This window comes from Onychostoma macrolepis, chromosome 21, assembly GCF_012432095.1.
Source record: "Onychostoma macrolepis isolate SWU-2019 chromosome 21, ASM1243209v1, whole genome shotgun sequence".
NCBI classification, from domain to species: domain Eukaryota; kingdom Metazoa; phylum Chordata; class Actinopteri; order Cypriniformes; family Cyprinidae; genus Onychostoma; species Onychostoma macrolepis.
The window spans coordinates 27,334,274-27,358,167 of NC_081175.1; the positions used below are offsets into that span (position 1 = coordinate 27,334,274).

Genomic DNA, 23,894 nt, shown 5'->3' on the forward strand with positions numbered 1-23,894 from the left:
TGTTTTTATTAATATTATTTTATTAATAGTTTTTATTAATATTTATTCATATTAATATGAATTAGTTTGTATTTTTATTTATTTTTTAATATTATTTTTTTAAATTAGAATTAGTTTTTATTTTATGTTTTCATATTCATTTTAAAGTTTTAGTCATTTTGTTAAACATGAGAAATGTTGCAATGGCCACTAGCTGAAGTTTTACTTGATTTAAAAATAATTTAATTTAAATAACACTTTTTATGGTTTGATCTGTACAAAGAGAGTCAGTCTGCTGGTGCTGTTCTCTGTGCCGTGATTATGGGATGTCTCCGTGTCTTAATACAGGTCAGAAAACGACCCATTTACCGTCTCCCTAAAGACACAGTCTTTCTGCTCATCTCTTCCTATGCCCTTCTTTTCCTCTCCATCTGTCTCCTCACGATTGTGTGATGCCCGTCTCATTTCTCGTTTAAAGGCTCTTTTGATGGCCGCAGCAGCAGCTGGAGTGTTTACAGACGGGCGACGCTGAGGCCGTTTTCTTGAACGCAGAATGGTTCTTGTCCTCCAAAAGCCAATATGTAATCCAGCTGATCATAATGAGTCAACCCGGGTAGTGTAAATCAGAAGAGCCGTGTTCAAATCTCAGAGAAGCACTAAAAGATTCGCTTTGTTTCTGCAGAGCGTCTGATTCACCTTGAAGATGAATCTCCATTTGTTCTGTGACTTACCTGACTGTTGCCATGCCGACCGTTCATGTTTCTCTCGGCTGCTTCTCTCGCCCTGACCTCTCCCCCCTGACCTCTGTTTGAGATTTGTAAGGGTTTGTAACCATGGAGATGTGAGTTTGCCTCTTTCTGGCTTAGACGGTATTGACATCACAGTCATTAGCTGATCATTAGACCACACACACACACGCGCTCATGCACGTATGCACACAGACATCTCTCTCACTGGATGACTAATGACTGTCTGGAACTGGATGCATGTGCACTTCCTGTTCCTTTCTGTCTGTTTCTCAGTGCACGCACACTTGATTTCAATTTCGAAACCATCTTTCTCTGCAGTGCTGTTTTAGCATCATTGAGAAACTATATTTTAGTGTGTATATATTTGTATTTATATTTATATTTTATTTTTATTTTATTTATTTTTTTTATTTTTATATTTTTTTACATTTGTTTTCTATTTTCATTTTGATTTAAATGAGTTTTAGTAATGTTGTGTTTTTGATATTTTGTAAGTTTGTGTTTCTTTTTAATATGCCTATATAGTTTTTGTTTTTATTTTTATTTGTTTTTTTTCAGTTGAATGGAACAGAATGGAAATGAGAAATGTTGCCTTGGTAATCAGCTGAAATAAAATGTTACATTTTTTAAATATTTTCTTTTTTCATTTAACCTTTATTTTATTTCAACTAACAGTTCTTTTTATGGTTTTAGTTTTAGTTACCAATATTATCCTAGTTTCTCTGACTCTATATTGACTTGATTGGACTGATTCAAATAAACATCGCTCTCACTGGAGCTACAGCCCATGTTCTACATGCTTCAGTTGAAATCAGGCATCAAATTGTTATATTATACAGCAGAGGTAACTGGATAACTGTTTAACACAATTTTTGTATTCATTACCATTAAAAAATTTGGGTTCAGTAAGATTTTCAGCGTCTCATCTGCTCATCGAGGCTCCATTGAATTGATCAAAAATACAGTAAAAATTTTGAAAAATTATTACAATTTAAAATAAATCTGTTCTATATGTATATATATTAAAATGTAATTTGTTCCTGTGATGCAAATCAGAATTTTCTGCATCATTACTCATCATTACAGTCTTCAGTGTCACATGATCCTTCAGAAATCATTCTAATATACTGATTTGCAGCTCAAGAAACTTTTATGATTATTATCAGTGTTGGAAACAGTTGTGCTGCCCAGTATTTTTGTGGAAACCGTGATTTGAGTATTATTTAATGAATAGAAAGTTCAAAAGAACAGCATTTATTTGAAAAATAATTCTTTTGTGACATTTAAATGTCCTTACTGTTACATTTGATCAGTTTACTGCACCCTTGCTGAATATAAATAATAATTTCTTTACAAAAAAGCAGTTGACCCCAAACGTTTGGACAGTAGTCTGTACAGATAGATTAAAAATCAGACTGATATTAGCCAACACTGATATATGTAACCTTGCTGATGACGCACAGCATGTCTGTGTGTAGATGATTAGACTAGATGATTAGAAGAGCCTTAAATTAGTTACTGCAGCGCTTTGAGTCTGAAGAAGGTGTTTGTGTATGTGTGTGTGGGTGTGTGTGTGTGTTTTTATGTGTAGGTTTGTTAAAAATCCGTCTGCCTTTCCACACAGTCAGGTTGTTCACACATTAACATCTGACCTGAATTCCCCTCTCTCTTTCTGTGTGTGTGTGTAATCTCATTAGTCTGTACTGTAGAGCAGATCCTCTCATCCCTAATTCACTCCTACGTTCTTCTCGTCTAATTATCACTCCCTGTTTCTGTCTAGACACCTCCAGCTTCTTTCTAGGTTGTAGTTTGATCTGCTTTCCCAGTGCTTCTTCACTGGCTTTGCTTCACGGCCCACATTTTACTCTGAACATCATGTAGCAGCGTCATTTACCCGTTTGAACGGACCTGCGACCTATTTGTTGCGAACTGCAGGTCTAGACGAGTATTTCCAGGTCTGGTCTGATCCCGTCCTGTGTGTTTGTTTCATAAGCATCTACTTAAGTTTGGTTAATAACGGTGGCGACGGTCTCCTACCCCGTTAATATTCCCGACTGCTGCGTCCGCAGATCTTTTCCGACGTGTAGGGGGTCGCCATGGGAACCGGGGCAGGAATTTCCTCCGTCTGTTGGTTGGGGAAGGTGTGAGGAACGCGACCCAGAGCGGAGGCTTTCGCCTGGGCTGATTTCATCAACGCAACAAATGCAAACTCAACATTCAGACCATTGAAATAAATCCGAATGAGATTATAATGCGAATTGTCTTTCGTTCTTTCCATTTTTGTATTTTAATTTATGCATTTTGTTTGGTGCAACACATCCCTAGTTTTAAGGCCAGAAGTATTGCAAGCCCTCTGTACTTGATGCAGGTTTTTCAGGAAACCTGTTTGGAAATAGTGATTATTTTTGCAGTTCTGCTTGCTGCCACTGGAGGCGCCAAAGCTACACATTTCAGCTTTAATTCAGCAACACTGAGGTCAAGGTTTGCATAGTCTCGCGTAACCAGACCTTTAGACTGACGGCTGAAGGTTTGGAATGCATGGCTGCTTTCATTCGCCAAGGCCCGCCCATGAGGCTGTTTAACCGACATTTCAAACAACCAATCACAGTTCGTTTCGTTCAGCGCCACGTTTCGGGGCATGGAAATGTCGACACAATAACAGACCAGTGTGTAAAACTCTCGGACATATTTTAAAGATTCTATGCTGCGAACTTTGTGAAATACCTGTGAAAATCCAGCATTTAGTTTATCCGCTCGTCGTCACAGTTGTAAACACGACGGCTTTCTTGTTTCGTGAGGGGGTTTGGCGACACAGCAACTTTGTTTCCAGGCGGAATGTTAAAGAACGCAACACGCATGTCTCCCGGAAATCCTGTATAATTCAACCAATCTGATGACGACTTTGAAACTCTTGAATTGTTTCCACTTTTCTGTGCCGTATGCATCAGACGTTCCGTGGGCGTGACGTCTGAGGCTGAGACTAAGTTTGCAGGGAGAGCTGATATAAGAATGTTTTCATTTTCCTGCATCATGCGTTGGGGTCAGATTTTGCCTTTCGTGTCCTGACGTCAAGAATGGCATTTTTTCTGTCTCCAGTGTTCAGGTATTAACAGATGGTAGCGTATGGGGACACTGAAAGGCAGTTTACTTGTGTGTGTGTGTGTGTGTGTGTGTGTTTCCAGAGGAATTCATCTGCGTGAGTCTCAGACAGAGCACTAACCGCAGTAATCATGGAGCAGGTTTACAAGGCCACCGTCTTGCCAAATCCTGGTGTCTTTCCAGTAAAGCCATCGTTCTGCTGGCGTTTGCCCGTCACTGGTGCTGCTGTGAGACTCATTCAGTCTGAGGTGTTTTACGCAAGTGCTGTATGTCTCTGACTCAGAAGCGGAATTCTTTAACCTAGGGCGTCTTTTCTTGCTTCCAGTGGAAGCACAATGTAAAATCTGATCTGGTGTTTGTTCAATCTCTTTTCCACCAGCATGAACTGGGTGCTGGTTCAAAGGTGGTTCGACTGGCGAGCCTTTTAAGAACCGGTTTGCCTTTCCACGGGCTAGAGAGCCACCACAGAGCCAGGTTTTGAATACATCTCATCTTTCCTAGCAACGCTAGCACGGCAGCGGCAAACACAACAGGCTTGTTTGGGGTGCGTCGGCACTGCGTGGTCAAAGCGGCGTGTGACACCAAAGCACCGTGGGTCGGGGGAGCGATTCAAAGGCGTAAAGAGTCATCTGCTTTCCAGTCGCTCCCACGGCATCGACGCATCCCAAGCGAGCCTAAACACACTATCAACAATGGCGGATGTTGCGTTGCTATTGATGTTCATGGCTCTGCGAACCTACCCAGCCCCTGACACAGACGGTTCTTACTTCTAGACCAGCAGTGTTTTGGTGCTACTTACGAACCACTTGTCCTGGTCCGGAGCTGGTGCTTTGGGTGTCGAAAGACAAAGAACCGATTTGAAACTAGGCTCTGGCTCCGAACCAGCACTCAAACTGCGTTAGTGGAAAAGGACTATCAGTGTTTGCTGAGGGAAACGGACTTGATTAAAGTAAGATGAGTCAGTCTCTTTGCTTTTCTTCACTTTTTCTTTTTCTTTTACTTTTCTTTCGGTTTCTCTCTCTCTCTCCCTACCTCTCTCTCTCTTGTTTCTTTCGTTATTCTTGTATCTTAAACTCAGTTTTCTTGTATTATCCTCCAGGAGTTGAATTGCCTTTGCAGTGTTTTAAACGACACTGCGGTTGTTTGTCAGTCATTGAAGCTAAATCCATAAAGTTCTGTGTTTTTGTACAATCCCGGGCTCTTTTTCAAGCTTTCCTGATCTGTCATCTCCTAAAATCACTTCAGTTAGCATCCACACAAAGAGCGTTTGATGTGGTGTATGTGTGTGTGTGTGTGTGTGTTCCTATGGAAACCCGTTTGCACATTCTGTTCCATTGACTTGCTTTTGTCCAGAGAGATTTGTGGTTCAGAAACTGACATCAGTGTTGAGAATAAGGAACGGATGAATAACATGAAGAGGAGGCCGATGGCTGCAGGCAGAGAGTCTGTAGAGAAGGACAGTGGAAGAAAAGGAAATGAGAAGGTCACAGGTCAGAGACTGAAGGCTCTTCAGAGACGTGACATGCTGCAGTACATGGAAGTCTTTCTTTCTCAAAAGAATCAAAAAATGTGCTTTTGAATCATTTAGTTGTCAAATGCATTGTCACTGAAGAGAAGAATCTTTTGCTAAGACTTAATGTATATAAAATAAGTTGTAAAGATATCTTCTATAAATAACAGCTGTCAGAGTTATAATGCATAATACCAGTTCATGTTAAAATGTTTAAACCGTATAATAGCATATTATGTTGTGACTATGAAATGCTTGGTATCTCTTTTGTCCTGTTTCCTTTTTCTTCTTTTCTATTCTCTTTTTCTTGATCTCTTTCTTTTTCCCTTTTTTCTTTTTTGTTCTTTTTTTTGTTTTTTCTTTTAATTTTGTACTTTATTAATTTATTTAATATTTTTGTAATTATTTGTATATACTTTCCTTCTCGTTGCTTTTCTTATGTTTTCTTTTTATTCTTTCTTTTTTTTTCCTTTTAAATTTTTTCATTTCGTTTTATATATAATTTTTATAGTATATAATGTACTTTTTATTTTTATAAGATATAATGCTTTACAATCACAATTAGCCCTGTTTTAACCCCAGGGCCAGTGTCTGTGATTTTCTGGTTTGCACTGAACAAACTGCTGATGTAAAGGCTGGTGGTCACACAGTGACTCCAGACTGTCTGTTAAGGCTGATAACATCACACACACACACACACACACACACACACACACACACACGCACACGCACGCGCGCGCTATACATCCATACAGCCCTGGCATCAAACATGCTTAAATATGATGCTTGAAATGTTTATGTCGTGGCTACAGAGAGATGAAGAGGCAGAAAGACAGAGATGATGCAGTTGTGTTGCCCCTGTGTGTGACCCAGAAAAAGTGTTACGGCCCAGACTGCAGCAGAGCACAGGGAAACGATAACCCATTTAGCGCACACACACACACAGTGTGCTGTACTCGGCCTTAATAAACAGCATGTTTGATTATCAAAGGTGTATTTGTGGTTTAAGTTCAGTAACATTTATTAATGTTTTTGAAAGAATTCTCTTCTGCTCACCGAGGCTGCATTTATTTGATCAAAAATACAGTAATATTGTGAAATATTATTACAGTTTAAAATAGCTGTTTTCTATGTGAATATAAAGTAAAATGTAATTTATTGCTGTGATCAAATCTGTATTTTCAGCATCATGACTCAGCAGCAGTCATTTTCTGTGTTTTTCCCTCAGGCTCAGGATCTGAACGTCATTGAGGAGGTGATCAGAATGATGCTGGAGATCATAAACTCCTGTTTGAGTAACTCGCTCCATTACAACCCAAACCTGCTGTACGCGCTGCTCTACAAGCGGGAGCTCTTCGAGCAGTTCAGATCGCATCCGTCCTTCCAAGACATCATGCAGAACCTCGACACGGTGAGACGTGACCGTGTTCCTGCTCTCTTCCAAACCCTAGTGAGCTCTCTAGTGTCTACATAGACCGCTGCCTTCTAAGGCCGCATCCTAACTGAAACTGAACTTTACAAGTGACTAGGGCTGTGACGGTTTCCGTGACAACCGTCTATTGCCACCGGTGGTAGTGCACGTGACGTCACACACTCTATAACAAGCATAATACAAACTTTTGTATACAAGTGTAATAATAGTAACAGTTGCAAATTGTTTTATTCAGTAGTAATATATTTACTGTAAATCTATGCTAATTCACAAATTACCTTAAACGCCATATATGGCGTTTCCTTTAGATTGGCAGGTTTGAGCGCAGGAAAATACAGTTTATTCTGCATTCAGCAAATTTATTTCATGTTGAGTGATGGACCTTGTTGGGAAACCAAATGCTACATCGCCGATCTGGAATCATTTCCATTTATGTCACCCATCCACGTTTGTACAAGAGTCTTCAAGTTCACGTGATCGCAATTAAACGCCCGTCTGGTCAGGTTTTTATTGGTGAGGCTTTCTCCAAACTGGCCAAATGCTAAAAAGAAATGTGGCAACATGCGCCGCGATTCCTATTCCACAGAGATCACGTGCAGACGAGGAGGTAACGCGCCCGCTTGCTTGGTGGCAGAGCAGTGAACAGTGTCTAAACCGGACACCGCGTCGCAACACAACAGGTTGAGTCTGTCTACAGGACATTTGAACTTTGTGTCAGTACGTCATAAATAGGACGAGGCAGTTTACTTTGAGGGATTTGCCGTGTCGTATCGCTCCGCATCCAGTGTAGACAGCATCACTGATTCTAATGGGTTCTATAGTATTTTGTTGTGTCTCACCGTGCCGCTTGCGTGCAGGGTGCATTTAACTTTCTTATTTAAGACTACTTTCCTTTGTAACTGTATTATTTCTTTGATATTTATTTTAGTGTTTTGCAGGCTGCGTGTTCACTGACGGAAGTGCTAAAATAAACACACACGTTTGGTAATAGATGATCGAGCCTCATTTATTTTTTACGTTTCAAAATTTTATATATATAATCTATCATAACACAGCGCCACCGGCTGTAGTTGGTCCAGTTTACCACCGCGGTGGTAAAAATCTGCCACCGTCACAGCCCTACAAGTGACTGATATGAAACATTCTCCATAGGCAGCAACTCTGTTAATGCTAATTCTCATGAGTCATACAAATAATGAAGTATAAATATGCAAAGCATACAAGCTCACAGTTGATTCTAGTTAAGTGTAACATTGACGAGACATTTATAAAAGTATTAAATATATTATTTAATATATTTGTACATTAAAATAATATATAAAATATTATATTTAAAATCTATATTTGCTTTAATCTATTAAAAGTATAAAAACAAATTTTATGTATAAAATTTATAATGTAATTGTTTAAAATTATATATGAAAATACATTGTTACCATGGTAAAATTATAAATAATGATTTTATAAATAAAAATCAGCAAAATAAATATTTCTAAACCAACATGTTTTGCAATATTTAATAAATAAATAAACTCTTCACACAGTAGAAATAGATTAATATAGTGAATTATTTTTATTATATATTTATGTAATTTATTTATTTATAATTTTATTATGAACATAATTATAAATAAAATTATACTTTATCTATTAAAAATGATTTATAAAAATGTATGAACTCAATATTTTTAGCAATTAAAAATAAATCTAAATTAATTCAAAACGTATGTAATTGATGGTTTAAAATATAAAATTAAAATTCATGTATAAACATTAATAAATTATCTATAAAAATTAATTTATGAATTATTTTAAAAAAACTATATAAAATAAATGTGTATATATAAAATGATGTTTTGTTCTATTAAATATTATATATAAACACTAAAAGCAGTGTTTTAATGTGCACAAAACACATGGTACACCATAAATATTGAGTGAAATAGTTGATGTTTAATGAGATGGAACTGTTTTGTATTCATACTTTTTAGCTATGAATAAAACATAATTGACATTTTGCATTGTGGGATTGTCATCTGCAAAGTATACCTGCAATACTGCTTTTGAATTTGTTCAAAACAGCGTATCTTTTAACAACAACAAACGATTAAAAAAAACCTACCATGGTACTACCATCTGTTACCATCACTGTACCATTATACTACCACAGTACTGTGCTTATGATGCCTAATTATGTTGCCTAGGTAGGCAGCTCACTGGACTGGACCAGAGCTTTCGCATTTGTTTAGAAGCATTTTTCTTGTATCTGTGTAATTCAAAACAAAGCCCTCAGTGCAAACGTTCATATGCTGTAGATGCAGAGATTTGCACTGGACCTGCTGCAGTTATATTGTGCTGTAGTAGCCCAGGGGGTTTCTGGGTAATCTACAGAAGTCAGGAAGTAAATTCCCTGTTTAAACGCACACACTGGTGCATTAATACTGCATGACTCACTGCAGCCTTAAACACACACCGCAGAATAAAATACATCCGCAGATCACTTTAAATATTCATCCAAAACCCAAGAGAGGCTGAATGAATACTGGTATACTGTACACTATGTACTATATACTGCATACTGAATATAGAATGTGAAAATCACAAAATTAAGAAATTGAAAGTGAGTATTACAAACAGTATATTACACTGACGTTGTTGGCATCCAAATGTGTCAGAAATATATACAGTATTTGTTGTATAATACATATACGAAGATCACAGTTGATTCCAGTAGAATTTGAAATTGGCATGTTGCTAAGATATTTGAATATGTGTGTGTGTGTGTTTTTATATATATATATATATATATATATATATATATATATATATATATATATATATATATATATATATATATATATATATATATATATATATATATATATATATGTATATGTATGTGTGTATATATATATATATATATATATATATATATATATATATATATATATATATAAATATATATAAATATAAATATATATATATACATATATGCCTTGGTCTGTCTGAATACTCGATTCTGATTGGCTGGCAGGTGTTGATTAAATTCGTTGAACTGCAGGTAGTTCCAGGTCAGTTTAATCACGTTCTATATTAATGCGCTTCCTATAAACATTGGTAACCATACAGTTACAGTTGAATTTTTATCGCTCCGGTCAAATATTGCAGCACAAATATTATTAACATCTTTAATATGTGAATGCTGGCAAATGACCATGGCATAAACGGGATAATCAACGGCTAGCTGTGCATTAAACGATTTGAATGCACTCCGCTGCGCGTCGGGTGGTTCTTCGCCTCCACGTCGTGCATTCAAATCTTTAATGCACAGCTAGCTGTTGATTATCCCTTATATATATATATATGTATATGTGTGTGTATATGTGTATATATATTTATTAGTGGTGTCAAAATTAGCGCGTTAACGCAGGCGATTATTTTTTTCAGTTTAACGCGTTAAAAATATTTAACGCAGAGGCGGAGCCTAAGGTTGGCCACCCCACTCACAACTGCTCTTTCTGTCGCTTTTTCTCTTGACAAGAAGTGCATTTATTCAATCGCAGAATGTTTTTACGACCACATCAAACGGGAGACACGAGTCAAACTAGTGCGGAAACGGTACTGTGCTCGCAGCGCATGCTCAATTGCAATGTCATGGTCAGTTAAGCCATGATGTTACCAAAAAGGCGTTTAAAGCTGCCTTAAAACTGTGTGTGCATGTAATATATTTTATATGAGTAACATTTAAGAACATGTCTCTGAAATGGTTTTCAAAACTGTCCTGGAGCAACCCAGCACTGTCTCACTCAACACACCCGATTCAACTCGTCAGCTCATTAGTAGAGACTTTATGACCTGAAGTGTGTCAGAAATGGTAAAAAGAGGAGAGAAAATATGATGCGTGTCAGATCTGCGTCGTGTTCAGCAGCGACGGCTCTTAAAGAAATAACAGCCAAAACAACCTAATAACCAGCTGCTGTGATGCATATTAATCTAATCAAATGACAAAACAAAAAAAAAAAAGGGGGAAAAAAGAACTTTTATAGCTTAAAGGATTCATCTATATTTAATTTAGTATTTAGTGTTTGATAACTTCAATTTCAATTTTATAGAGAAATTGGTATGGTATCAGTGATACTGGCCTTCAGTCATAAAAAAGAGATGCCATTAAACAAATATTAAAAATATACTGTCTTTATGTTGTTTGTATATTAATTTGAAGATTGAACGTGAAATTATTGCAATATAAAAATATATTTGAAAACTTTAATGTTAGGTGGGATTAAGCACAAAATCTCCATTAATATATTAAAGGTAATATTAGTATATAATATTAAAAATAAAGAAATTATATCTATATGTATAATATTGATATGTTTCATATATTAAAATGTTGCATTTTGTATGTAAAATTGATATTTTCATAGATTAAAATGATAAAAATAAAAAATAAATTTATTTCAAGAATATTTGTATAAAGTGATTTTTTTGTTGATTTTTTAAATCCATATTTTAATTAGCGCAACACAATTAATATGATAGTCAATTTTATTATTATATTAATGTTTGAAATAAATAGTTTTCAATTGATCAAAAATGGTATATAAAAACTAATTTATATATAAATTGATATTCTAATCTGTTATATATATATATATATATATATATATATATATATATATTACATTTTATATATAAAATGTATATTTTAAGCAATTAAAAATTAAACTTACATTATAAATAGATAATCAATATGTTTGATTGTATCCAAATGTCACTCAAATGACACTCAGATGGGTCCAGGAGATGTTAAAAGTCATTTGATGTTTTTTTTTGTTTGTTTTTTTTTATTCATTCATCACTCTTGAGCTTGAAGGTCAAGTCACACACATTGCATTGTGGGATGTTGTATCTCGCACTCTGTGCAAACATCATAATTTCAGTGTTTACAGCATTCCTGTCATTGCACTGATGTTGTGGCGTTGACTGTGTGTGTGTGTGGCAGGTGATTGGATTCTTCAGCCAGCGACTGGAGCAGGCAGGAAGTGACCTGTCAGTGGAGAGAGTTCAAGAGGTCATCAAGAAAGGTGCGGCGGCCCTCCCTAAAGAGCGTCTGAAGGTAAGCACACAGATGTTAGTGATGATGCATGTTTAATGCATTCACAACTTCACAGAAACACTCTAAGCCAACAAACGCTGTCTATCTGGCGTCATCGGCCCGCTTTCCACCTCTCCACCCCTCTGACCTCTCCACTCTGATATTTGTTCCATTTTCAAAACAAAATATCTGGCTGCGTCTAAATATGGAACCGTGACATTTCACTTCCTCCTAGAGACAGGAAAACAAATTCTTTTAAGACACGCTGGATTAATAATTCACCAGCTGACTGTATCACACAACTGCTATCTGTGCACATGTACATCAGGTGTTACCATGGTAAAAATGATCAATAAAGATTTTATAAATAAATAATCAGCAATATAAATATTTCTGAACAACCTTGTGTTTTGCAGTATTCCATTGAAATAAAAACACCACACAGTAGTATTAGATTAATTTAGCGAGTGAAAAAAGTTAATTTGCATTTTTAGTCCTTTAAAAAAAGTGTTTTTTTAGAGAATGTTTATATATAGACACACACACACACTTTTTTAATTTAATACTGCAAAACAAATATACATTTGTATACTATATTTATATATGGATTATTAATTTATTTATTTATTTGCCATATGTTGTACTCTGCATGTTGGTGAATAAGCTGTGCTTGATCTGATCGGCAGCAGGAAGGAGTGTGTCTGATATGCAGCGAGTAGCGGGTGTCTGAACACGCAAGCGATCATGTTTGGCAGCGGGTCAGGCCTCGTCTTCATTATCACAAACGACTCCTCCAGGGCCATTCATTACGCTTTATAACACACGCGCTAATGACATCTGCAGAAGAACAGGAAATCACACAGATCTGTCTCTGATATACGGCCTGAAAGACCGGAATAAATCTCCACCACGCGTCTCGTTACCTTCCCATCCTTACCCACAATCCTCTCTGATCGCCCTAAATCAGTGGAAAAGTGGCCGGTATGTGCCGTTGGTCCGCCATTTAATTGCGTGTTCTTTCACATGTTCAGTGTTTCGGATCTTACAGACGGCATCCATCATGTTAATGAGCAGATGAATGAGGACGATCGCTCATGGATGGGCTGATGGATATTGTCTGATCATCTCAGTGTGAACAGCATTATGAGGAGCAAGACGTTCTTGTCACTGAATCTTTGTAAGGCTGAGCGATATGGCGGTTTACAATGTTATACAATTTACTTGGTGTGGATGAAGAATAAGCGGCATTGTAGCAGACAGACCAGATCTGTTTTCCAGTAACACTTGAGTGTGGCTGACTAGTTTATCTAGATGTCTTTGTGTTTAGTTTTGATGTTTCAAGCAGCTGTTTTCACAATAAAATCAGCCCAGATACGTTATGTCTTTGAATTCATCCCCTTTCAAACACATTCAGATGGGTGGCTTGGGCCTGTCTTTGAACGTTCAACCTTCAGTGAAAAATATGTATATCTGTAAACCAATTAATTAAAAAATGTATATACAGTCATGACCAAAAATATCGGCACCCTTGGTAAATATGATCAAAGAAGGCTGTGAAAATTAATCTGCATTGTTAATCCTTTTGATCTTTTATTTAAAAAATTCACAAAAATCTAACCTCTCATTGGATAATAAGAGTTTAAAATGGGGGAAATATCATTATGAAATAAATGTTTTTCTCTAATACACATTGGCCACAATTAACGGCACCCTTTTATTCAATACTTTTTGAAACCTCCATTTGCCAGTTTAACAGCTCTAAATGTTCTCCTATAATGCCTGATGAGGTTAGAGACACCTGACAAGAGATCAGAGACCATTCCTTCATCCAGAATCACTCCAGACCCTTTAGATTCCCAGCTCCATGTTGGTGCTTCTTCTCTTCAGTTCAACACTCATTTTCTATAGGGTTCAGGTCAGAGGACTGGAATGGCCAGCAGAAGCTTGGTTTTGTGCTCAGTGACCCATTTTTGTGTTGTTTTTGAGGTTTGTGTTTGGATTATTGTACGGTTGGAAGATCCAAACATGGCCCATTGTAAGATTTCTAACAGAGTCAGTCACTTATTGATTTTTTATCTGTTGGTATTTGATAGAATCCATGATGCCATGTGTCTAAACAAGATGTCCAGGACCTCCAGCAGAAATATAGGCCCACAACATCAAAAATACAGCAGTATATTTCATTGTACACATGGGGTACTTTTTATCCCTGTGTTCACCAAACCCATCTCGAGTGTTTGCTGCTAAAAAGCTCATTTTTTAGTTTCATCTGACCATAGAAGCCAGTCCCATTTGAAGTTCCAGTCGTGTCCGATAACTGAATATGCTGGAGTTTGTTTTTGGATGAGCGAGGAGAATTTTTCTTGAAACCCTCCCAAACAACATGTGCTGATGTAGCTGCTGTTTGACAATTTTTTTTATTTTAGGTTTTCTGACCCTGAGACTCAGCTATTTTCTGCAGTTCTCCAGCTGTGGTCCTTGGAGAGTCTTTAGCCACTCAAACTCTCCTCCTCACCGTGCATTAGGACGATATAGACACACGCCCTCTTCCAGGCAGTTTCCTAACATTTCGTGTTGATTGGAAATTCTTAATTATTGCCCTGATGGTGGAGATGGGAATTTTCACTGCTCTAGCTCTTTTCTTAAAGCCACTTCACTAATTTGTGAAGCTCAATTATCTTTTGCTGCACAACAGAAATATATTCTTTAGTTTTTCTCATTGTGATGGATGATTAAGGGAATTTGGGCTTTGTTTTCCCTCCTATTTATATTTCTGTGAAACAGGAAGCCATGGCTGGATAACTTCATGTTCATAATCACCCTGGAGTGCTCAAAATTGTGAATATGAATGGGAATATACTTCAGAGATATTTTACTCATAAGAATTTCTAGGGGTGCCAATAATTGTCTCCAATGTGTATTTGAGAAAAACATTTATTTTATAATGATATTTCCCCCCATTTTAAATTCTTATCCAATAAAAGTATAGTATATATAGACACGCACACATAAAAACATTAATTTGTAAAAACAAAAAAACGGGGGGGGGGTTATATGTATGTACGTGTGTGTATATATTTGTAAAAAAAAAAATATTTATAACTATATAATTTACAAATATACTTAATTTTACAAATACATATTTTGACACATTTGTTTTTTAAAAATATACAATAATTTGTGTACATAAATGCATATATTTGTAAACCACAGTCTTTTGTTACAAAACGTTTTTAAATATATAATTGTATACTTTTCATATAGTTTACAAATATACATATATTTACAAATAGTTTTTAATTATAAGTATAATTATAAGTTATACATTTTTCTATGAAAGACTGCAAATGATGACTGTCTGTGGGTTCTTCTGTCTATTGTTGATTTTGAAAATGCCTAGTATTGCATCTCTAATTTCTGCTAGGTTTTCTGTAGTGGTTTATTGGTGTGTGTGTGCATTTCTATCCGTACGTTTTCAATTTATCTGTGTGTGTTGTGTTTGTGTCCTGGGCGTCCCCAGGACTGGGATTGAAAAATTCTTGTCTAGACATCCAGACTCGTGCTCATACACACACACACACACACACACATTTAAGCATGCAGTGGGCAACACTTATCAGAATCAGAGTCCCAAGAGAGCAACTGTGTGCTTGAGGGATGTTCCGTACCCTCGGCCCTGGTACAGACGGCCCTTATTCCACCGCAAACACTCTCACACACACACGCGCACACACACAGACACACACACACACACAAAGGAAGCGTGAAGGGCCAGACTGCCTGTCTGCGCAGAGCTCTACCTCTTTCTGTCTCTGCCGTTTTCTTTCTCTCTCCCTCTTCATTGTTGAATAGGAGCAGCGACAGCCATGTGTGACGTGGACGGAGTGACAGAGGCGGTGGAATTTGTTGTTTGGCCAGTGCTCTGGTGTGTGTGTGTTGCATGGTGATAAGACAGAGACACCGTGGCTCCTGTGAGGGAGGGCCACATCAGCGTAACACACACTCAGACATGCTTTCATAAGACTTTTGGATGCATTTTGAAATACTCGCTCAGATATGACACTTAACTTGCCATGAAAGAGACTGCTTTCTCAATGAGGTTTTTTCGATGCTTCCTTAATGCATTTAAAAGCCACATTTATTTTGACATTCTCAGTTTGTGCTTCTAGGGTCATTTTGATTTAAGTCAACCTAAAATTGGTTTAATTTCATAATAAATGTTTGCGGTCGGTTAGATTTTGTTTTTTAATAAAGGTCTTTTCTGCTCACCAAGGCTGCATTTATTTGATCTAAAATATTTTTGCAAAATCTTAAATATTTTTACATTTTAAAATATCTTTTCTCTATATGAATATATTTTAAAATGTAATTTATTTCTGCTGAATTTTCAGCATCATTACCCAGTCTTCAGTGTCACATGATCCTTTAGAAATCATTCTGAAGAAACATTTCTGATTATTATCAATGTTGAAAAAAATTGTGCTGCTTCGTATTTTCTGGAATTTGTGATGCATTTTATTTTTCAGGATATTTGGTAAATGGAAAGTTCAAAAGAACAGCATTTATTTTAAATAAAAATATTTTATAACATTATAAATTTATTTTCTGCCACTTTTGATCAATTTAATGCTTCCTTGATGAATATAAGTATTCATTTCTTAGTTTAAACAACAACAAAAAATCTTATTGACCCCAAACTTTTGAACAGTAGTGTAAATAATTCTGGTCTTTTATTTAGTTAGTTTTATTTTTATTTGCAAATTTTATCATTTCATGTTTTTTTAAAGAAAAAACTTTCATCCAAATCTAACAACTTGCCTCTGGAGCAAAATTTTGACTCCATTATGGATGTGTAATGTCCACTTTTGCAGAAATTCTCATCAGTACATGTCTCGAATCAGACACGAGTGAGTAACCCTCTCTCATTCTCACAGCTCAAACAGAATGATTCTGTGTGTTTAATATATGTGTGTTTGCATTCTTACGTAAAATCATCAGTGTCCGTTTTCATTGTGTGTGTGTGTGTGTGTGTGTTAGTGAAGCGTCTCTGCTCTGAGGCTCCGACTGCCGCAAACCAGGGCCAAGCCGACTGGCGACCTTGGAGCGCAGCCAACCATGAGCCAATTCTGCCCGGGCACTGTCTGGCCCTTCTCTTCCCAGGAAACACTGGGGCCCCGCAGGGGGGGCATGTCTGTGTGTGTGTGTGTGTGTGTGTGTGTGTGTTTGAGAACCGAGAAGAGAACAGTTTGACGCAAGACTTCAGTTCAGAGAACATCTGAGAGTTTAAATAGCTCTGGGTTTACATCTGCCCTCAGTGGTGCTCATGTGTACTCTGACATCAATCCTAGCACCGCTTTATTTCCTCTTTAATGTTTTGAGTCACTTCATGATAACGGAGGTTTTATTTTTCTGAAGGTTATCAAACACGTTTAAATTCTGTAGTGTGCCGTAATAGAGAGAGAAATGAGTGGAAATAAGCAGAAAACAATGTAAATGGGACTTTATTTTGATAGGATTGTGATTTTGAAGATGTTTTGTTGCTACAAGTTGCAATTAAATTTATTTTAATTTTAAATATTTTAAAAATTAAATTTTAAAATTTAAAATTTTAAAATTATTTATTTTAATTTTAATATATAATATTTATATATAATGTTCAATTGTGTATATATAACTTATAAAATTAGTGTGTGTGTGTGTGTGTATATATATATATATATATATATATATATATATATTACACACACACAATAATAAAATAAATTAAATATTCAATAAAATATTCAATCACATTTTACATGTTTTAGAATTTATTTATACATTTGTGATTTATTTAATTTTTTTCCCCCACAGTACAATTTATGGAGTTTGCTGTAGTAAATTTATCTTAGTATAAAAATGCTACCACAATGTATTAATACTTTTAATAATTACTTTCGCATTAAAATAATAACACTGCCACTATATATTCATTCATTCTTTCTTTCTTTCTTTCTTTCTTTCGATTTTATGGACAAATATGACCAAGACAAGCTCTTGACGTGTTCTTGACACATTGACCCGTAGAGTTTTGAAGACAATAAAGAATGAACTAAACGTCCCTTGTGTTCTGCCATCAGCCATCCTGAAAGCCATTGACCTTTTGACCTCGAGTCCCTCATCACGCGAGTCGCTTCATGTGCTCCCACGTGTGACAGGCCGGGTCCGTGCGCACGCATGGCGTCTGAAAGGAACAGACAGACTTTGAGAGGCCGTGAATAGAGCTGCAGTGTAGCCGAGCCAGCAGACCCGGAGTCAGCGAGTCCAGCCAACTTCTGAGCCCTTTCTGTGGAGTCAGATATGAAAGCGCTTCAATGCGGCCTCTGTCTCGCACAATGAGAGCGCTGGGGAATATGATAGGATGCCGATGCATTATTAACGCCGATGGGCAGCTTACCTGCTGTCGATTGGCCCGCGACTCACCTGAGCTCCGGCTCGGATCGGGTTGATCAGGGTTGGGTCGGATCGCTGTTGATAGACCCGTCACCTCGCAGCTGTTGGTTTTGGCCGCGGCGGCCCGTCGCCAGCCGCTTCCTGCATATTTTATGTAGGATATTGTAAGCGTTTGGTTGAGCTGGATTGGGTTTGGGCTGTTTGTGTTGGCTCTCTATTCCTGTAGCTACTGTTCAAAAACCTGCAACTGTCTGATTGAATACGAACACGTACACCACAACCAGGCTTCTTTCTTCACTTAGGAATATTAGAAGGTTTGCAGGGTGTTAAAGATCATTCGAAATGCACGTTATAGCTTATTCTGATTAGAAAACCACCATTAGACAATACACATGAATATGTTGTGTGGCATTTGCATGGCATTAATGCCAACGTGATGGGTTTGATTTCCATGTAATGCATGAATGCTGTGGATTTTGTGTGTTTTCAGTGGCTCATTCTGCCAGAGAGGAGCAGAGAGCATGAAGCTGTTGGAAAGCGACCTTTGTTTTTCTTTGTGACGTGGACGGGCAGTAGATCTGAAATCAGATTATGAAAATAAAGCAGATTGTGCAGGTGTGCTCATGGATTTCTCATTTATTCCCAGCTAAGACTCTGGTTTAAAGTGTCCTAATTTGCTTGTGAAATCTTTTGAATTGCATGCACGTTGTGGCTGTAGTGCAGGTCGTGAAGAATGATTGAAGAATAATTGTGCACTTGGCAGCACATGCAAATAGGAGACACACATGCTATTGTTTGTGGTAGTGCCAGATATCAGACAGCTCTTGGCTGGCACTAAATATCCACAATTTATATGTAATTATATTTCAAATATTTATTTGACTCTATCTATCTATCTATTAAAGTAAAGGATTATAATATATAATTATACGTACTAAAAGAATATATTTATATATTTAGAATATTATATTTATAGTAATTATATTTATAAATATATTAGATTAAATATCTATTTAAATCTGTTTATTACTGAAATTTTATTTTATAAATGGCAATTATATTGTTGTATTTAGGGCTACAACTAACGATTATTTTAATAATCGATTAATCTGTCGATTATTTTTTCGATTAATCGATGAATCGGATTTAAAAAAAGAAGAAAAGCATTCATTTCCTACCCTTTATTCAAAAACAGAACTAAAATCTTTAGAAAGTGCACAAACATGTTGCTCCTTGAACATCCCTGAGCTGTTATAATAATAATAAAATAAAATAAAAATGGATTAACACAAAAAACATACACATGTATGCTTTACATCTGCCAAATATATAGACTTTTTTGGGGGGTTAAGTTAGGGTTACCCTAACCCTAACTTAACATTATATGAAAATCAAGCTCAAATGGAGTTAACAATGTTTTTGACCAGAGAATGACGGAGATGGAGTGTTTTGTCTGTCATTAGAACGGCTGTAACTGTTATCTGAAGCAGCAAGTGCATTATGCTTTCATCAACTTTTACAGGTTATATAACTTTGATTGTAGCTATATGGGCGCTTAGTTTTTTCTTGTTGTTTAATACACTTGGCCAAAATCTCAAATTAAGCGCTTATGCACATAATGCACAGGATATTTAAAACGTATATAGACAGCAAATAACTAATTCTTCTCCACTCTTCAAACACACAAAAACATTATCCTTTACTGACATAGTGTTTGAGTAAAGAAAACGCTGTACTATTCAAACACCAATTATTTATTCACCCTTGCATTGCGAAAAAGCAGAGATCTCATCTTCTCCAGGCTGTGCGCGGCGCGTCAATCTGAATCACACATTTACAAATAAATTCAAAATAATTCAATGAGAATTTGTAGTGAAATGTGCGTCATGAAACTAACACTAATAAAAAAGATAAATATATGTATTTTGTACATTTATTTGTAAATATCTATTTATATATATTAGTATATGATATCATCATGATTGAAATGCTTCAGAATGATTGCATTAGATATCATGCTTTATGATGCCACCTGAATTCACGTATCAAAGAGAAAATTTCTGTATTATTTTAGGATGTCACGTTGCAGATTTATACTGGAAATTGATTTTGATGCAGAAATCAGATGAATACAGTCCTTTTCCGTGGCATCAATTTGCACAGTGTCCGTTTCTGAATTGATTATCAGCTGTGATAAATCACTTTGCAATTTAATCCTATTCAAATTCATTTGCAATGCCAGTGCCTTGTATTTGAGTCTCAAAGTACATATTCATTCATGTAAATCCACGAGGAAATCACGTTTGCATGTGCTGTCAAGTTTGCATTTTGTTTTGTTTTTTCTCCACAAACGTAAACCTTTACAAAGCTTTCTCTGCCACAAATTCTCAAATTTCTGTGGCAACGAAGGACTTCCAGAGAGCTGCTCATGGCAGCAGCCGTTGAAAAGCCACGTTTCACCAGCCGCCTCTTTTTTTACACTGATGGGAAATGACAGCATTTGTTTGCAGAATCGCTCCAGGGGAACGGTAAAGTTCCAGTGAAAGGAGTTCCTTCATGTCTTCTGGACTTCTTTTCCTCCGTGGCCTCTGAAAAGAACGGAAGGAGGATTTCTGTGGTACTGCAAATAAAGCCAAGAGTGAACGGCGTTACCCGCAGCCACAGACAGACAGCTTCCTGTTTCAGAAAGTGCTCTTCCTAAAAGTCATCCTATACGTTTGAGAGCTTCCTGTGAGCAGGAATCAGTTGTTGTGTTTGTTTAGAGACGGGTCAGCAGTCATTGATACCGAGCAGCAGAAACAGTGGCCATAGTTAGCAAGTCAAAACTACACCAAGAGCTGAACAGAGCAGAAGGATTGTAGGTGTAACCTTCAAAATCTCAATAGTGAAATTATGGGGCGGGACTTGATTTTTATTCACCAGCATCTGATTCGATTGTGATTTGAAAGACATTTTCTTGAGTTACAATGATTTTGATTTTATTTTATACATTTTCCAGATTTAATTTTATATTATTGTCATTATTTTATTGATTACTTTCATTAAATTATTTATTTATTGCTTTCATGACAATTTAGCAAATTCCCCTTTTAAATTTATTTAGTAAATTAGTGAATTTTTATTTTATTTTTTTTTTACATTAGGTGTGTGTGCGTGATCTATTAGATTTTCATTAGGGCAATGCAATAATATTTTAGATTTTATGTGAATTTGAGGGAAATTTGCTGAAATTGTCATGTAAATTGAAAACTACCATGATCTGAGATGTGGAATGATGATATGTTTCAGTTAAAGCCTCAAGCTAGTTTAATAGCATAAAAATACTTTTTATAGCATCAATCTTGAAGTGATATTAGAGAAATCACTGTCGCAGGCTAACAGTGTTTCTAACTTACCTGTTAGTTAATATGGCATTTTTGTTGTTTATTTATTTATTTATTTAGATGTTAAAATGACATAAAAACCCAAACTGATTCAATTGAGTCAATTTTTTTTTCTTCTGTTTTTCAAATGCACTGTTGCTTTGCATTTGAATGTTTTAATGTTGTGATTCATCTCGTAGCTTGTTTGTTTGGCTCAAGGCTGAGAATTATGAAAAGGAAAATGAGTGAATGGTAAAATGCATCCAATAGCGAGGCCGGTGTAAACGTAGACGCTCAGTGTTGTGCTGTCAGCGAGAGGAACTCAAACCCTGCGTCTCCGTCTCCTCCTCACCTGATTAGCACACAGGAGACGACCGCTAGCGTCTCAGATACTAGCGCCACGTATCGCTTTACCAGAGGTTAAGAGGGTTGTATTTAAACATGAAAAGCAGCGTCTGAGGTGTTCCCGTGTGTCATATAATCAATCAAACTCAAGTGTATTTACCTCACAGGTGGATGGAATTACACCTGCGTCAAAACTGCAAGCGCTTCACCTGAAATCAGATAACACACATGCCGTATCTGTGTTCAGCGCTCATTATCAATGCTTATTTACGCTCCTCATTTGCACTCAGTGCCTCTTTTACATATAAAAGAAAAACGAAACTCGGACCTTTAGACTTCACTGATGTGACAATCAAAATATAACCACAGGAAATGAAAATAGACTTGATGGTGAACACTGCATTGGTGCGTGTTATTCTAAAGTATAAATATTTATCTTTAATCTATAATCTTTCATCAGAATGAGTCGTTTTACGTAAGAGAATGACGCTGGATGTTGACTTTTTTAACTCTTATCTCAGAGCTGATCTTTGTGTCTTTAGGGCCATATTTCATCAGTCTCATTTTATGATCTTCAGGGTGAAGTAATTCAGCGTTAAAGTTTATTGATGCTTCATTTTGATTTAAAAACGATGCATGAATGCAGTGAACATTTACATCAAAACTGATCACAACATAAATCGGATCCAAGATGGTGAGAAATTTATGTCAGACAAAAAAGAAAAAAATGCATTGTGTATTTTTAGTGTTATTCTTGTCACGGTTTATGTTAGTCAGTGTTGTTAGAGTTAACTATTAAAAAGCATTTTTGTTCATTTAAAGATGAAGTCAAATGAAATACAAATGAGATGAGAAAATTCAACCTAAAAAAGTACTAAAATATGTTAGATGAAAAATTAATCCTAAAAACTTAAGCTAAAATAAAATAAGCTTCGGTTGAAGTACTAAAATTTATAAAACTAAGTAAAATAAAAATAAAGCTAAATAGAAATATTAAAAACTAAATCTAAAATATAAAAATTTAATTCACATTTTTATTAAGATTAATAAAATTAAAGAAAATATAGAAATAAAAGCTAATTCAAAATAAGTAAGGGATAATCAACGGCTAGCTGTGCATTAAACGATTTGAATGCACGACGTGGAGGTGAAGAACCACCCGACGCGCAGCGGAGTGCATTCAAATCGTTTAATGCACAGCTAGCCGTTGATTATCCCGTTTATGCCATGGTCATTTCCCAGCATTCACATATTAAAGATGTTAATAATATTTGTGCTGCAATATTTGACCGGAACGATAAAAATGACGGTTATTTTCGTCTGTATTACTATTCAACTGTAACGGTATGTTACTATGGTTACCAATGTTTATAGGAAGCGCATTAATATAGAACGTGATTAAACTGACCTGGAACTACCTACAGACCATGGCATAAGAATAAATACTTTACTAGTATATTATGTCACTTTCTTACTGTGCTCTTCATTTGAATCAGTGTTAACTAAAAATTAAACTTCTGAAAAATCTTTTAAAAAATGTAATATTCTAAAGATGAAATATAAATATGATGGAAAAACTGAAACTTAAAAAAAATTAAAGTAAAAACAAAAAAAGCTTAAGGTAATGTACTAAAATAACTAAAACTGAAATATAAATAGTTGAATTCGAAATATTAAAAAAAACTACTAAAAATTTAAAACTGAAAAATATAAAAATAAAAATCAGTTTACCAAAACCAAAATTTTATTTCAAATAAACATAATATAATAAAGTATAAATATGAGATGGAAAAATATAAACTTAAATTTAAAGTTAATGTATTAAAATAAACTTAAACTGAAATGAATGTAAAGATAAATCAAAATATAAAAAACTGCTAAAAATGTA

At 35.8% G+C, this 23,894-nt stretch overlaps 1 protein-coding gene across 4 annotated transcripts in view; it reads left to right on the top strand.

The window, feature by feature from the left end:
* Positions 1-23,894, top strand: part of dym (dymeclin) — a 95,463-nt gene that overhangs the window by 68,111 nt on the left and 3,458 nt on the right. The window contains exons 15-17 of one of the 4 annotated variants that reach the window (XM_058757674.1): positions 6,542-6,748; positions 11,775-11,888; positions 12,554-14,806. In XM_058757674.1, coding sequence (XP_058613657.1) covers positions 6,542-6,748; positions 11,775-11,888; positions 12,554-12,586 — 354 coding nt within the window. In that variant the 3' untranslated portion in view covers positions 12,587-14,806. Of the gene's footprint in view, positions 1-457; positions 1,031-6,541; positions 6,749-11,774; positions 11,889-12,553; positions 14,807-23,894 lie in introns of those variants that run through there. The other 3 variants (XM_058757672.1, XM_058757673.1, XM_058757675.1) reach the window with 3 other exon arrangements.